We start from the raw sequence: 15,211 nt of genomic DNA on the forward strand, positions 1-15,211 counted from the left end.
CTTGCCCACCCCAGCCCCTTGCAGGTTCGTGTGCAAGAACAATGGGGTGCTGTTTGAGAACCAGCTGCTGCAGATAGGGGTGAAGTCTGAGTTCCGGCAGAACCTAGGTGAGCTGGGGAGTGGTGGGAATGGGGATGTGTAGCTTGGGGGGGCGGGGGAGAGGCTGGGGCATTGGGTGGTCCCCAGCAGGGCTGGGGAGCAGAGAAAGCTGCACCCTTGCATGGGGTTTAGGGCTGGGGGAAGGGGGCTCAAGGGTGGGGCAAGGCTGGGGTCTCTGTGGCCTGAAGCATTCCCTCTGCTGCTGTTCCAGACCTAGTGGGGAGAATGATTGGGAGTCCTGTTGGGGTGGATTCCAAGAAGTGTGGGAGGGGGTGTAGGGATACCAGGAACTGTGGAAGGATGAGTGGGAGTCTCTTGGGGTAGGCTGGGGGGAATCCCAGGGGCTATGGAAATGTGGGGACCCTAGGGGCCAAGAGTCCTTGGGGTTGTATGAGGATGAGTGGGGGGGGGGTCCCTGGGGGGGTGAGGTAATCCCAGGGGATGTTTGGGGGTGTCATCTGCAGGGGGTAAGACCACAAGGAGGCATGGAGGAGGTGGGTTTCCATAGAGTTTAGTAGCCTTAACCTACTAAACTCCTCTACTCCCTGCCTGGTGGGGGCTGGGGGTCCCTAGGGCTGTAGGAAGGGTGCAGAGGGCCCTGGGGCTGGGTGATTGGGGGTCTCTGGAGGTCTTGGAGAATCCCGGAGGGTGGGGGAGGATGACTGTGGGGTCTCGTGTGCTGTGGGGAAGTCCCAGGGGTGTGGGGGACAGTGGTCCTGGTGGGGGCTGGAGGCCTCTGGGGCTGGGGAGACTGATTGGGGATCCTGGAGGGTGCGTACTCCTCTTCACCTGCTGCCCCTGCAGGCCGGATGTACCTGTTCTACGGGAACAAAACGTCGGTCCAGTTCCAGAGCTTCACGCCCACTGTCACCTACCCTGGGGAGCTGCAGAGTCATATCCTGAGCTGGGGGCAGGGAGGCTCTGGGGACAAGGCCAGGGGGAAGTGTGGGTATAGCCTGCAAGGGCGGTGTCTGGGTGACAAATAGGGGTGTGGCCTGTGTGGCGGTGTCCTGTAGGGGCAGGGCCCTGGGAATGAGTAGGGGTGGGAGTTGTAGGGGCAGGGCCATGGAGAGATTGGGGTGTGGCCTGCAGGAGGGCAAGCCATTCAGAAGTGAGGAGGGGGAGTAGGGTCAGACTGTCCTTTCTGAGAGGAGGGGGCATCTGTCCCATGGGGTGGTCCATGCCCTGTGCCCCCTTCCAAAGGAGCAGGCTCTCCTGCCCAGTGGATACCCTATGCCTGGACAGTCCTTAGCGCCTTCCACAGCTCAACATCCAGACCAAGGCTGTGGACCCGCTGGTGGAGGGTGGTGCCCAGGTCCAGCAGGTGCTCAACATTGAGTGCCTCAGTGACTTCACCCTGGCACCCCTCATCAACATCAAGTTCAGGTACTGGGGGTGGGCCTTCTCAGGAAGGGCAGGAGCTAGGGGCAGGGCTTGCCTGAGGTAGGGATGCTGCTATGGCCTAGTTAAGAAAGTGGGGAAGGGCCTTCTGTAGATGTGGGGAGCAAGGGGCAAGGGTCATAAGGGGATGGAGCTTCTGGGGGAGAGGGTGAAATCAGGGCCCAAGAGGGAGGGGGGAGCAGCAGCTGCTTGGGCTGGGGGGTCCTGTGGGAGTGGGAGACTGTAGCGGTAGGGGAGTCTTCTCTGACAGTTCCCTCCCCCCCAGGTATGGGGGGACTCTGCAGAACATAACCCTGAAGCTGCCCATCACCCTGAACAAGTTCTTCCAGGCCACAGAGATGCAGTCCCAGGACTTCTTCCAGCGCTGGAAGCAGCTCAGCCTGTATGATGGGCTGGGGGAGGTGGGACTGCTGGGGTAGGGGGCTGGGATGGAAGCAGGGCCTATACGTTGGGGCTAGGGGACCAGGACTGGCAGAGAGGGGTGATAGAGGAGACCCTGTAGGTGAGTCCTGGAAAGGAGGTGGTCTTAAGCCCTTGTACCTGTTGGGGGTGGCCTTAGGTCCCCTGTCTCCCAGGGGTCCTCTAAGCAGGGCAGACCCACCCTACCCTTATTTATGACAGGGGGGCAAGGACCTTCTCACCACCCCCACCCCATCTCCACAGACCCCAGCAGGAATCCCAGAAGATCTTCAAGGCAAATCACCCCATGGACCCAGAGGTCACCAAAGCCAAGGTAAGAGGGGGCTGGTGGGCCCATGTTCTTTCCCTGCTCTGAGAGGGGAGTGGAGTCTGGTGGAGGTGGAGTGGGGAGGACTGGGATAGCAGGACACCTGGCTTCTCTTCCAGTATGTGTGACCTAGGAGTCCCTCCAAGACATGCCGTTAGCTCTTTGAGGGTCCAGGTTGGGGTGAGAGTGGGGGGAGTGCCTGGGGCAGTCCCTCATTGCTACTTGGTTCTTGTCTCACAGCTGCTGGGCTTTGGCAGTGCTCTGCTGGACAAGGTAGACCCCAACCCCGACAACTTTGTAGGCGCTGGCATCATCCAGACCAAGTCCCTCCAGGTTGGCTGTCTCCTGCGGCTGGAACCAAATGCCCAGGCCCAGGTGAGCAGGGGGCAGGGCCAGACACCTGGGTTCTATCCCAGCTGTGGGAGGGCAGTGGGCTCCAGTGAGGTAGAGCAGGGGGCAGTGGGAGCCAGGACACCTAGGTTCTCTCCTGGGTCTAAAAGGGGCATGAACACTTACTGGACTACAGGGGAGTGTCCAAGAGCCTAGGAGTTGTGGCTCTATGTCACTGCCAGGAGAGGAATGGGCCTGGGATCCAGGACTCCTAGGTTCTATCCCAGTCCTGGGCAGGGAAGCAAAGTGTGAGGGCGGGAGCGAGATTGCCTGGGTCCCACTATGCCATGGGAGGCAGGACCCCCCTGACATCCTCCTCACCCCCCAGATGTACCGCCTGACTCTGCGCACCAGCAAGGAGGCCGTGTCGAGGCACTTGTGCGAGCTGCTGTCAGAACAGTTCTGAGGGGTAGCTCCGGCTTGTTGTGGGGAGAGGCGGGGCAGGGGAGAGCCCCTCTGGGCACAGAGGCACCCCTCCCCAGAGCCTGTTTTGCACCCCCACCCTGTCCTGTCGTCATGGTAACCTTTGTGTTCTCATCAGCTAGCCCAGGCCAGCACTGCTGGGGGGGGAGGGGGGCAACGGTGGGACCAAGGAGTAGGGCTGGGAGGGGATCAGACCATATAGAGTGGATCTTGGCAATCCCCCTTCTTCAACCAGGGACCCCCTGGGCAGTAGCCCTGGCTCCCCATAAGCAGGCTTTTGGGGGCTTGACCCCTGAAATCTGGATGGTGTGTGGCTGTCCCATCCCCCCAGGGGGAGCTTTGCTCCTAGTCCCCCTTCTCTGGGGCAAGGCCTGGCCCTCCCACCCCCAAAAAGTTTACAGTCCCCCCCCACCACCACCACCACAGCCACAGGACCCCAACAGGGATGGGGAGCCCTGGCCTAGTCTCAGGCCTTGGGCTGAAGGACTGTATGGGGCTCTGGGTGGGTCAAAGCCTCCACTCCAAACTAAAGGGAATGTGTTGTAATGGAAGTGCGGGGTGCATGAATTTGCCCTGGTCTGCTCACCCCCCACCTCCCTGGGGACCCCAGGCCTGTGGGATGACGCTAATAGGGCCCCCCCACCCCACCTAGCAGCTGGGGGAGCTGCTGCTGCCCCAGGGAGGGGGAAGAAGTGGGGGTCCCCACAGGCGCTGGCCGGGCTCCATGGTATTTGCCGTTCTAGGTGTTTTAGCGTCGCGTAGTTCCTGCGGATCAGAGCGCGTGTATCTATCTCCATGTGACTAATAAATGGGGCACCCACCAGGGCCCCCAGTACCGCCTGCCCCCCTCCCCCCTTGTGCCCCTCTGAGCTTCATTCTGTGCTGTGGGACCCTGTAAGGGAGGGCTAGGGGCATCAGGTCACAGGTACAGTCGCCACCATGGCACTGGGATGCACCTGCTTCTGGGGTGGAGCGTATCACAGCGGGTTATGGAGCAGACTCTGGATCCTGCAGGATGGGGAGCACTCATGCCCTTCTCTTTCTGCTGCACAGGGATGGAAATAACACAGGAAATGGATCAGGGTATCCCCTGAGGTTTAATTACAGGCAGATGCGTCTCAGCCCTGCCCCAGGGCCCTGAAAAAGCCAGGTGTCTAGGCTGCCAGCCTCAATCTCCTCTCTTGCCAGGCTGTGGGGACTGAGGCAACTAAGCGACCAGTGTTCATTCTCCCTGCCTTAGAGGAGACTCAAGACCCCAGTAGTCAGCATCAGTGTTCTCTTGACATGTAGGGTCACGTGGAGTGTGTCTCATTGCCAAGCTGCTGGACCCAGGTATTTGGGCAGGTGGCATCAGTCCCTTGGCCAAGCCATGGGACCCAAGTGTCCAGGCAGGTGATATCAAAAGGCAGCATCCCCCACCAGGTACTGCAGAATATGGGTAGCCAGCGGGCGCAAGGCGAAGGTGGGAACCTCGGGTGCCAGTAGCAGGAAAAGCTGATGCGGGGGCGCCTGGGCAGCATAGGCCTTATACCCAGCACTGACCACATAGCAGTGACGGGCGCTATGTGAACCCCCACCTAGGGGCACCTCCAGTGGGGGCACTGCAGGAACAGAGGGAAGGGGGGTGCTTAGGAGGTGCCTGCCCAATAGTGCCCAGCAGAACTGGAATCAGTGCTAGGATCCCTGGTTGGAGGGGTTTGGGGACCAGCTCCTGCACTCACCTGGACTCCCCTCACAGGAGAAATAATGTGAGACTACCAGGGCATAGAAGGCCCTCAAAACAGAAGCACAGCTCCCCAAGGGCAATGTGGGGCCTGTGAGGAAAAGACAGGGAGGAGGAGGTGAGTGAGGGCAGAGTGGTTGGCACTGTGCTGCGGCACATTGTGGGGGCATCAGGAAGTCAGGGTTGGTGGGAGGCAGGACCCTACCCTCTGCCTGAACCCCTCTGGGCAGCACTGCACTCAAGCTTCGCTTCTGCTCATGGTTGATCAGCAGGAAACTGAGGGAGGAAACGTAGTGAGATGGGGTGAGGGGTAGCCAGCCAAGGGGGCTAGTGCCCCTGCCCAGTGTCCCATTTGTCCTCCTCTGACTTACGCCAAGACTCCAGGGTGCAGTGGGACACTGGGGGGCCGTGCACATGCCCGCAGAGGCTCCAGCAGGGGCTTCCAGAACCGTGGCACTAGCTGAAGGGCACAGAGATAGGCAGGCTAATGGTGCCAGCACCCCTGCCCTCCCCACAACAGCCCCTTATCTGGGCTTCTGTGTGGGCATTGTGGGGGGTACCATGCTGCCCCCCCAGCACCCACCTCGGTCTCTACAGCCTCCAGTGAGGGGCTGGGCCCACACAGGAGGCAGATGTCCAAGCCAGGCAGCAGCTGGAAGGTAAGGAGACGGTGGGGGACCTGGGGGGGGGGGAGGGGGAGGCATAGGCATGGTTATATCTACTCCCTACTTTCCACCCCCTGCAGCCCTGAACCCCTCCCCATGGGCTCTCACCATGGGGCTGCCCTGGGGCAGGTAGACAGGGTAGTCTCGGGTAGTGCTGGGAAGCAGTGAGCCCACGAGCCAGGCCAGCAGATTCACCTCCTGGGGGGCCAGCTGCCACCAGGGTTCAGTGGCCACTGCGACACGGCCACCCACCAGCAGGCAGCCAAAGCGGCTCTCTGCTGCCCCTGTGAAAGCAGTCAGGCATTCCTGGAGGAGGAGGGTTGGGGGGAGGAGGGGTCAAGGCAGGGCAGCTCCTTCCTTGCCTTGGTCCCAGTAGTAGTTACCCCAAAGTCCCAGCCCTCTTCTCATTCCTGTCTGTCCCCACCACCATGCCTGTGGGCCAGAGCACTAAGGTCCCTCCAGGGGAGAAAGGTAGGGAGTGGGCCACAGTGGAGCTCTCACCTGCAAGGTGGTGCTACAGGGCACAAGCACACACTCCACACACTGCGTCAGGTCCCCAGTGCGCTCCGCAGGAGTCAGGAAGCTGTCAATGAGCTTGTAGCAGGCCTGGTTGTAGGTGGAGGGAAGGGGGGAGTAGGGCTCAGCCCCACACCAGCTCAGGGTAGGGGCATATGGCCCTGTTGTCCCACCCCAGGTCCAGGGCAGGTGGGGCATCCCTCAGGTCCCTCACTTACCCGCAGATCCTTCTTAAGGCGCTCCACATTACGGATATTTGCCAACTCCTCCAGGCCCAGCACCAGCACCTGGAACCAGGCCCCAAGCCCATCAGCCTAACACACTGAAGGGCTGGGGGGCAGGGTTGAATCAGGGCAGCTATATGAGGATACAGCTGTGTGTGTGTACATATACAGAGGACCTCAGGCATGTGTGTGCATAAGGGGCAGCTGGTTTTGCCTTGCTCTCCCCCTCTGCCCTCTAGGGACCCTTTGTGTAAAGGGGTCATATGACAGCATTCCCCTCTGGAAGGATAGAGATGGGGGCTGGATGTTAGAGCAGGAAGGTGGGGTATAGAGGAAGGAGGGTAGCTCCATGGACTTCGTGGTGGGGAAGGAAAGGGATAGGGGCATAAGAGAAAGGGGACAGGGAGGCTCACCATGGCACTGAACACATTGTCTAGGAGTCGGCTGAGGGTGAAGTCATTGGCACCTTCCTCTGATGACATCACGATGAGGGTGATGCTGGAAAAGCCAAAACAGGGGGTAATGGCCCTGTCCCCTACCCTACCCCTTCAGGGTTAAGTACCAGCCCCAAAGGGACCCTCTGCCCCACCTGGAGCCCTGCTCCCCTCCCTCAGGCTCAACACCTGCCCCCTCCAGCTAGGGCTGTGGTCCCCTCTGGGCCTGTGCCCCTGCCCCAGGCCAGGCCCCACCTCTCATGAAAGGCCCTCCACAGCACGCGGGTGCCTTCTGTATGGGCGGCTGTCAGTGCCACGTCCAGGTTGGAGCCAAACATGTGGACGCCATTCAGGGAGCCGATCACAGAAAAGGGGAGCTGGGGCCAAGGGCAGAAAGTCAGTGGGGTCCTGGGGAGGGGCGGGGTGTAAAGGGATCCAGGGCTAGGCTTCCTACTCGAAGCCAAGGGCGAACCCAGGCGTCCGCCCCCCCCAGCCAGTTGGGGGATGGCCGGATGAGACTAGGACACCCGGGTTCACTCCCAGCCCTGGGAGGGGAGTGGGGGCACCTGGGTTCTCTCCACGAGGGGCGGTGCAGGGCGCGCTGAAGCCAGGCCGCCTGGGGTCTGCCCAAGCCGGGGACGACTGATCGGGGTGGACGCCTGCGTTCTCCCGGGGCCGGTCCGACCTGGTGCCGTGTGGGGGCGCCGCGGCAGAAAAGCGGAACGCCGCTGGTGGCCGCCAAGCAGAGCAGGGACACAGGACCGCTGCCAGGCTCCATCATCGCCGCCCTTTCAGCCCTCTGCCGCCATCTTGACCGCGCGGAGCACGCCGGGGAAGCCGCGCAGTTACTATGGAGACCTCGGGGGGCGGGGCCTAGGCTCCTAGACTCACGCGGAAGCGAAGAGGAGATACTTCCGGTGGGCGCCGGAAGTGGGTCCCTACGGAGGCAGGTGGGGATCGCGTGTCCATGGTAACTCCGCGGGACTGGGAGGCGTCGCAGTGACCTATCGTCCGCCCGCGGGGCGATGGTGGTGCCGGGCCCGGAGGCTGCGGCCGTGGGCGGGCCTGGCGGGATGGTGGCCGACGTGGTGTTCGTCATCGAGGGCACGGCCAACTTGGGGCCCTACTTCGAGTCGCTGCGCAAGCACTACCTGCTGCCCGCCATTGAGTGAGTGCCTTCCCCCCCCACCGGTGAACTCCGACGCCGGGCTTTAATGACGAGGTGGGACTTGTCCTGATGCCCTCCCCTGCTTTGAACACAGGAGTCCAGGCTCCAGCCCTGCCGTGTTTGGCTCTGCCTGCTCCCCCACAACCCAGCTGGGGAGCCCCAACTTGCCGTGATTCCCCCCCGCCCAAGAACCAAGGCGTCCAGGCTTTAATGTTGGTCTGTGACTCCTGCAGCCTGCCCCGTGCCCCCCATAGTGAACCCAGGCATCCGGGCTTTAATCCTCCAACACCTGGCTACGGACCCCCCAGCTGCCCCAGTGTCCAGCCCCAGCAGCTGTGGGACCCCCCCAAGGGTGCTCCCCCACCCTAACCTACACTGGCAGGGTGAGCCTTACCCCTTTAATGCTCTGCTGTGTTCCACCCACCCAGCCTGCCAGAATGACCAACCCCTCCCCCCAACACCTGACCATGCCCCCCGCCCCCCAGTGCTCAGCCTCACCATTGCTCTCACTTGGGTAAACAGTATCCCATCTTAACCCTTTAATACCTGATTATGCCCCCTGCCCCGATGCCCATCTATGGGCACCACCCCAAAAACTCCCTGCTGCAAGACCTCCCTCCTCTTTGCCCCATAACCTGCCCAGATGCCTGGATACCATGCCTGTCCTGCTTTATTTAACACCCAGTGATGTGTAGTCCTCATCTCTCCCTGTTCTTCCCCCCCCATACCTGGCTCCAGCCCCAATTGGATTAACACATCTAACACCTTCTCTATGCCCCTTCATCTCCATCCTGACTTCCATCTTTGCTCCCCCACCACTGATGCCCACTTAATTATCCCCTTAGCCTTCACTTGATGTCCATGTCTCACCCCCCGACCCTGATGCCTGGATATGTCCCCCCCTGGTTCTCAGCACCTGGCTACAGCCTCCTCCTCTCCCTCCCTTCAGTGCCTAGCTGTGTCCCCTCATCACTGTTCCAGCTACAGTCGTCCCACCCCCCCCAATGCCGAGGTATGGGACCCCTTAGCCTACCCTCAATGCCCAGGCCCTCACCTCCCTGTCCTTGACACCTGGATGTGTTATCACCAATGGTCCCCAACACTCAGCTACAGCCCCCTGTGCCCCCAGTGCTTCGTTGTGACCTCTTTTCTCTACTACAGCTCCCAACTACAGTTCCTCCCCTCCATGATGCCCAGCTATGGGACCCTCCCTCCAACTTATCCCTGATACCCAGCACCTGAATGTCTGGCCCCAAATGCCCCACCCTGCTGTCCCTGTCCTCATCCATGACAGCTAGGTCCTCTTGACACCAGCTGGACACCTCCATCAGTGGAAGCAGCTGGTCTGTCTCCCCAGCACAGCTCCATTGAAGCAGGATGAGGCCTGCTCACTACTTGAATGGGGAACCTCCAGATAGGGGGGAGACCTGCTCCGTGTCTGTCAGTTGGATCATAGCTGCCTTTTCTCACTTTTCCTGAGCCACCCTAGCCCCCAGCAGTCCCACCCCCTTCCTGGCACCCTCCCACCTATGCCCTAACAACCCCCCTCCCCCCACAGGAACAGCCCAGTTCAGTTGCCCCACATACTCCTGCTCTGCTCCATCTCTCCTCCAGCCCCACTAACCCCTTCCCTATTTCAGCTCTGGCTTTTTCCTCTTGTCACAGGTATTTTAATGGTGGCCCACCAGCTGAGACGGACTTTGGGGGAGATGTAAGTAGGCAGCACAACATTGCCTGGAGAAGGGGGTTTTATGGCCCAGCAGTGTCATTTTGGGGGCAGCTGTGGGGCAATCCCATGTGTGTGTCCTGCCCCACCCCCCGGCCTGCCTCTGGCAGATTGTCATGGAGGGTGGGATGAGCACCCTGGATCCCTCCATGGCCTGGGTGTGGGCATGGTATCACTTGTGGGTGCAGGAGTGGCCTTCCTGGTGTCCCAGCACCCCCTGCCAAGGGAGGGCATTTTGGGGGTACCTGGCATCTCCAGGCAGTGGGGTTGGAAAGCTGGTCAGGGATGTACCACAAGCTGGTCTTTCACAAGGGAGGTCAGGGTGAGATGTTCAATTTGCTGATTATTCCTTAGGCAGGGATGTACCACTTATGGGCAGTTCCCAGGGGGATGGGGTGGGGTGCAGGGGTGGTGCGTCATTCCTGTACCAGGTGCCCTTTGAAATCTTCATGTTCTCCTGTTCACAGTAGGTTGTGGGCATGCAAGGTGCCCCTGCTCACCTTGAGGGTTCCTTGGGTAGTACTGTGGGGAGCATGTTATACCCTGTTCCCCTGAGGGTTAGGATATGGGTGGGACAAGATGAACTGTGGGGTGCTCTTCAAACTCTACCCCCACCCCCATTTTTCCTTAGAGGTGGAAGGGGTTTGAGGGGCCCTGGAGATGCCCCTTTGCAGAACACGGAGCTCTAGTGGGTTGGTGGACCAGGATGAGGTGCAGTAGCCCAGTCACACTTCACATGCTAGCAACTGATTCCTCGTGGCCCTGAATGCCTGGGTCCTCTACAGAGCTTGAGGCTTAGCTGGAGCCTTAGGCTAATGTGGGACAGCCAGGGTGGGGCCCAAGCAGGGAGGAGGTGAGGAAGGTGGGAGCCCACCTCCTGCTACTGGTGTCCCTGGCTGTCTAGGGGGCGGGGGAAGTCCAAGGTCCTCTCCTACCCTGGGAGTGACTGTGCAGAGGGCCAGGCTTGGCAGCAGCAGGAAGAACATGGGTCAGCCAGGGACAGTGGTAGTGGTGGGTCTTCTTCCGCCCCCCTCCTTCCCTCCCTTAACCAGGTGGCAAACCATGCTGGGAAGGGGGAATGGAAGGGGAGTGCCAAGAGTTGGGGTAGGGATGGAATTTAACCTGCTTCAGGGGCTCAGAAATGTTCCTGGCAGCCGCTGCAAAGCGATATACTGCCTGGTAAGTGTGGGGGAGGTTTTATCCCACCCCTTTCCTCCCCCAACACTATCAGTTGCATTCCCTGCACCTCCCCTTTGAAATTCCCAGGTTACCTATGACAGTGGGATCCCTTGGGGAGTGTAGGGGCTGAGGGGAGTGCCAGGGGACCCTGATGTGGCGGGGCTCCTGATATGCCTTACCCCTTCTGTCTGCCAGTATGGGGGTACCCAGTACAGCCTGGTAGTCTTCAACACTGTGGACTGTGCCCCAGAGTCGTACGTGCAGTGCCATGCCCCAACCAGCAGTGCCTATGAGTTCGTCACCTGGCTTGATAGCATCCAGTGAGTTGTGGGGGGTGCTGTGGTAAAGCAGGCAGTTCTGGGTTTGCAGGGCAGATGGAGTGGACTGTAGGGTGTAGACAGTTGGGGGTGAGCTGGAGCCTCCCAGTTCTCCTTGAAGAATGGGAGGCAGGGACATGAAAGCTGGGAAACCAGGATTCCTGGGTTCTGTCTAGCTCTGAGAAAAGAAGGGGTCTGGGAGCAAGGATGCCTAAGTGAGGGGAGTGGAATACGGTGGGCAAGATCAAGGGGCTGGGAGCTAGGATGTGTAGGTTCTAGCCAGGTTCTGGGTGAAGGGGTCTGTCTGGTGGATTAGATCAGGGGGTCTGAGCCAGGACACATGGGTTCTATCCCAGCCTTGGGAAGATACGGATTCCCTCCAGTGAGTCAAGCCCCATCACTGAGCCCCCTGTCTCCTTCCCCTCCCAGGTTCGTGGGCGGGGGCGGGGAGAGCTGCAGCCTCATTGCTGAGGGCCTCAGCACCGCCCTGCAGCTCTTTGATGACTTCAAGAAGATGAGGGAGCAGATGTGAGTTTTGGGGCTGGGTATGGGGGGCAGCAGAGGTGCCATATAGCAACCTCTATATGGAAGGCAACACGATATACTGCCTGGTAAGTGTGGGGAAGGTTTTGGCCATGGCTTCAGAGGGGCCAAAGGGGGGCAAGCATTGGACCCCAGGGTCTCAGATGTGCAATTCCCACTGCTGACGGGAAGACAGTTTCCCAGCATGCCTTATCCCTGGGGCTGGAGCACAGCATGCTGTGATGCGTAGTCTCCATCAGTTGGCCAACCGTGCCCAATGGATTCTGTCCTTCTCTCTTCCCTGCAATGCAGAGGCCAGACCCACAAGGTTTGCATCCTGATCTGCAATTCACCCCCCTACCTGCTACCGGCTGTGGAGAGCACCACCTACTCTGGCTACACCACCGAGAACCTGGTGCAGAAGATTGGAGAGGTGAGCCTGGATGCCTGGTTTCTCTCTCACCTGTGGGAGGAGAGTGGGGTCAGGTGGGTGAGAGCAGGGGAGTTGGGAGCCAGGATAACTGGGTTGTTTCCCAGCTCTGTCACACCAGTCAACATATTTGGGGCCAGAAAGGAATTTTATCTACCAGTCAGATTGCTGTGGACTGGGCAGCAGTGGGGTTTGGGAGATTTCCCTTCCACCATAACCTCGGGCATGGCCTCTACCTGGGATCTCTTGAGCATATATTAACAACCTTGCAGCAGTGGGAAGTTGGCTGCCATGGTTTCCTCACTTTACATGTGGAAGGTTTGGTGATGTCTTGTCATGTCAGGGTTAACAGTAGCTTCACTAAGAGTTTAGATTACGAATTTTTACAGGATGATTTGGATAGGGCTGATCCTGCCTCAGGCAGGAAGCTGGATTAGATCAGCTGTTCTCAACCTTTTTCCTACTGGGACCCATTTGCCAAGATCACTGGTTTGTCCCAACCCACACACACCTGGCCCTGCCAGTACATGACCCATAGCCCCCTGCTCCCCCTGCCCTGCCTCAGCACCCAGCCACCTTCCCCCAGTGCTGGCAGGCACCTGCAGATCCATCCCCTCCACACACACATGCATGCATGTGCACACGCACAGATACGTATGCAAATACCACCTCACCCTGACAATCCCCAAGCCCTGACCCTCCAAACACCACCACTCCCTGTACATTCACCTTCATTTGTTTTCTGGGGCTGCTCCCACAACCCTGCCTGGCTGCATGCTGACCACATCCCCAGCAGGCACTTGCAGGCTGGAATGCTGCAAAAGCATGAATTTCACCTTGGAGGCTGGAACACTGCCATCCTGCAAGGGGAAACCTGAACTTTCATGCATTTTTCTGGTACAGGCTCATGATCCTTAGAAATATTCTTGCAACCCACTTTTGGGTTGCGACCCATGGGTTGCAAAACACTGGATTAGATGACCTGTGGAGGTCCCTTCCAGCCCTGCTTCTCTGATATTATGAGCAGGGTCTGGCAGGTGAGAGCAGTGGGGGACTGAGAGCCAGGACACCTGGGTTCCTTCCAACTCTAGGAAGGGAAGAGGTTCTGGAGTGTTTGAGCAGAGCAGGAAGCTGGGAGCCCAGACTCCTGGGTTCTCTTTTCTGGCTCCAGGCCCTCGCTCACCCCCTCCTCCTCTTCACAGCGTGGAATCCACTTCTCCATTGTTTCCCCCCGAAAGCTGCCAGCGCTGCGCATGCTTTTTGAGAAAGCCGTGCCTGCTGGCATGATGGAGGCTCAGCCCAAGGACTACAGCCAAGACCCCAGGCATATGATCCTCATCCGTGGCATGGCACTGCCAGGTATAGGGTTGAGGAGGGCACTGGGGCTGTTCCCAGCTTGCCTTGGGTGGGAAGAAGTCTTGAGGTCACCCATATGGGGCCAGAGGTCACACTAAGGTCTTGGGGTCAGGGGCTAAAGGTCATACTAGGTCATGAGGTTGCCCGGACAAGACCATATGGGCTCTCCCTACCTGGATCAGGGGTCACACTAGGGTCATAAAGTATGAAGTGGAGTGCCCAGGGGTCAGTCCTGGGACCAGTTTTGTTCAATGTCCTCATCAGTTACCTGGACAATGGCCTGGAGTGCTTGCTCAGCAAGTTTTCTAAATGACACCAAGCTGGGGAGAGTAGTAGATACATTAGAGCAGGGGTTGTCAACCGGGGGTACATGTACCCGGGAGGTAGTTGGGCCGGTCCTAAGGGGTATGTGCAGGTCACCTCCTAGGGCCAGGGTGGGGCGAGGACAGTGGTGCCCCTCTGGGGGTGGGGAAGCTTGCACACAGCGGCTGCCACCACCACACACCAGCCTGGTGAGCTTCTCTGCCCCACAGAGAGGCACCAGTGAGCATGCTTGCCCTGCCCCAGCCCTGCTTCTGGGTGGTGGCGGCACTCCACCCCCACCCAGCTGTGTGCTTTCCCTGCCTCCTTGCTCTGTCTGGCCATGTGCTAACCCCCAGCCTCGACATTTGGCCATATGCTCTGCCTGCTTGGTGTCCAGCTGCCAGGGTTACTTAGACTAGGTTGAAACCCCCGTACTAGAGGGTAAGGCTAGGATTCAGAGCAACATAGACAAATTGGAGGATTGGACCTAAAAGAATCTCATGAGGTTCAACAAGGACAAGAGCAAAGTCCTGCACTTAGGTTCGAGTAGTCCCATGTACCAGTACAGGCTGGGGGCTGTCTGGCTGGGCAGCAGCTCTGCAGAAAAGGATGTGGGGGTTAGAGTGGACAATAAGCTGAATATGAACCAGCAGTGTGCCTTTGTTGCCAAGAAGGCTAATGGCATACTGGGCTGCATTGGTAGGTGTGTTGCCAGTAGGTCAAGAGAAGCAATTTGCTTCCCTCTATTCAGCACTGCTGAGGCCACATCTGGAGTACTGTGTTCAGTTTTGGGCCCCCCACTACAGAAAAGATGCAGACAAATTGGGTGGAGTCGAGCGGAGGGCAACAAAACTAGGGAGGGGGCTCACTTATGAAGAAAGGCTGAAGGAACTGGGCTTATTTAATCTAGAGCAGAGGTTCTCAAACTGGTCTGCAGATCACTGCCGATCCATGATCTCCATTCATGTGGTTCGTTGAAAGGTTGCGGAACAATCAAGAATATCTGTACTTGTAAGGTACAACTCGTATTTTAATATCAGCAGTCTTGTGCTCTGATTTGTACAACAAAAAAAAGTGTAAGTGGTCCACCAAGACCCTCAGCAATTTTCAAGTGGTCCCTGGAAAAAAAAGTTTGAGAACCACTGGTTTAGAGAAAAGGAGACTGAGGTTCAAAAGAGGATGGAGCTAGACTGTTCTCAGTGGTGGGAGATGACAGAACAAAAAGCAATAGTCTCAAGTTGCAGCAAGGGAAGTTTAGGTCAGATATTCAAAAGAATTTTCTCACTAAGAGGGTAGTAAAACATTGGAACAGGTTACCCAGAGGGGTGGTGGAAGCTCCATCCTTGGAGGTTTTCAAAACCCAGCTAAACAAAGTTTTGGCTGGGATCATCTAGTTGGGGACAGTCCTGCTTTGAGCAGGGGTTTAAACTAGATGATCTCCTGAGGTCCCTTCAACCCTAACTTTCTATGGTTCTGCCATTGACATCATAGAATCTGATGGGTTCTGAGATCATCCTGGTGTGGAGGCCAGATTCAGTGTGGCTTCTCCCTGCAGGTTTCAGAGGTCATGCTGGGGTCACAGACTCCACGTCTTTGGGGGCCAGGGTC

The 15,211-nt window shown here is 58.6% G+C and overlaps 4 protein-coding genes across 14 annotated transcripts in view; 3 read left to right on the forward strand and 1 right to left on the reverse strand.

Moving 5' to 3' along the window:
• Nucleotides 1-3,877, forward strand: part of LOC109320798 (carnitine O-palmitoyltransferase 1, liver isoform-like) — a 48,625-nt gene extending 44,748 nt beyond the window's left edge. For all 3 annotated transcript variants that reach the window (XM_019551060.1, XM_019551061.1, XM_019551062.1), the window contains 7 exons: nt 25-107; nt 904-993; nt 1,362-1,485; nt 1,766-1,882; nt 2,164-2,233; nt 2,468-2,602; nt 2,946-3,877. In XM_019551060.1, the coding sequence (XP_019406605.1) occupies nt 25-107; nt 904-993; nt 1,362-1,485; nt 1,766-1,882; nt 2,164-2,233; nt 2,468-2,602; nt 2,946-3,023 (697 nt within the window). In that variant the 3' untranslated portion in view covers nt 3,024-3,877. The remainder of the gene's footprint in view (nt 1-24; nt 108-903; nt 994-1,361; nt 1,486-1,765; nt 1,883-2,163; nt 2,234-2,467; nt 2,603-2,945) is intronic.
• Nucleotides 1-15,211, forward strand: part of LOC109320799 (AP-2 complex subunit alpha-2) — a 621,923-nt gene that overhangs the window by 87,754 nt on the left and 518,958 nt on the right. The window lies entirely within an intron of this gene.
• FUZ (fuzzy planar cell polarity protein) lies at nt 4,122-7,437 on the reverse strand. Of its 2 annotated transcripts, none has more exons than XM_019551090.1 (11): nt 7,288-7,437; nt 6,858-6,979; nt 6,582-6,666; nt 6,163-6,231; nt 5,930-6,034; nt 5,537-5,734; nt 5,347-5,415; nt 5,135-5,223; nt 4,969-5,039; nt 4,762-4,854; nt 4,122-4,641 (listed from the first exon to the last, which is right to left on the reverse strand). In XM_019551090.1, the coding sequence occupies exons 1-11, from the start codon at nt 7,381-7,383 to the stop codon at nt 4,439-4,441; spliced, it is 1,200 nt and encodes a 399-aa protein (XP_019406635.1). In that variant the 5' UTR covers nt 7,384-7,437; the 3' UTR covers nt 4,122-4,438. The 2 variants fall into 2 exon arrangements, with proteins under 2 accessions (XP_019406635.1, XP_019406634.1); XM_019551089.1 differs by having other exon boundaries at nt 5,347-5,442; nt 7,288-7,436.
• The window catches only part of MED25 (mediator complex subunit 25), a 15,154-nt gene continuing 7,475 nt past the window's right edge, over nt 7,533-15,211 (forward strand). For 3 of the 4 annotated variants that reach the window (XM_019551070.1, XM_019551073.1, XM_019551071.1), the window contains exons 1-6: nt 7,533-7,770; nt 9,436-9,481; nt 10,871-10,995; nt 11,422-11,520; nt 11,827-11,947; nt 13,147-13,303. In XM_019551070.1, the coding sequence (XP_019406615.1) occupies nt 7,628-7,770; nt 9,436-9,481; nt 10,871-10,995; nt 11,422-11,520; nt 11,827-11,947; nt 13,147-13,303 (691 nt within the window). In that variant the 5' untranslated portion in view covers nt 7,533-7,627. The remainder of the gene's footprint in view (nt 7,771-9,435; nt 9,482-10,870; nt 10,996-11,421; nt 11,521-11,826; nt 11,948-13,146; nt 13,304-15,211) is intronic. The other variant, XM_019551072.1, reaches the window with a different exon arrangement.

This window comes from Crocodylus porosus, unplaced genomic scaffold, assembly GCF_001723895.1.
Source record: "Crocodylus porosus isolate Cpor-Errol unplaced genomic scaffold, CroPor_comp1, whole genome shotgun sequence".
Taxonomy (NCBI): domain Eukaryota; kingdom Metazoa; phylum Chordata; order Crocodylia; family Crocodylidae; genus Crocodylus; species Crocodylus porosus.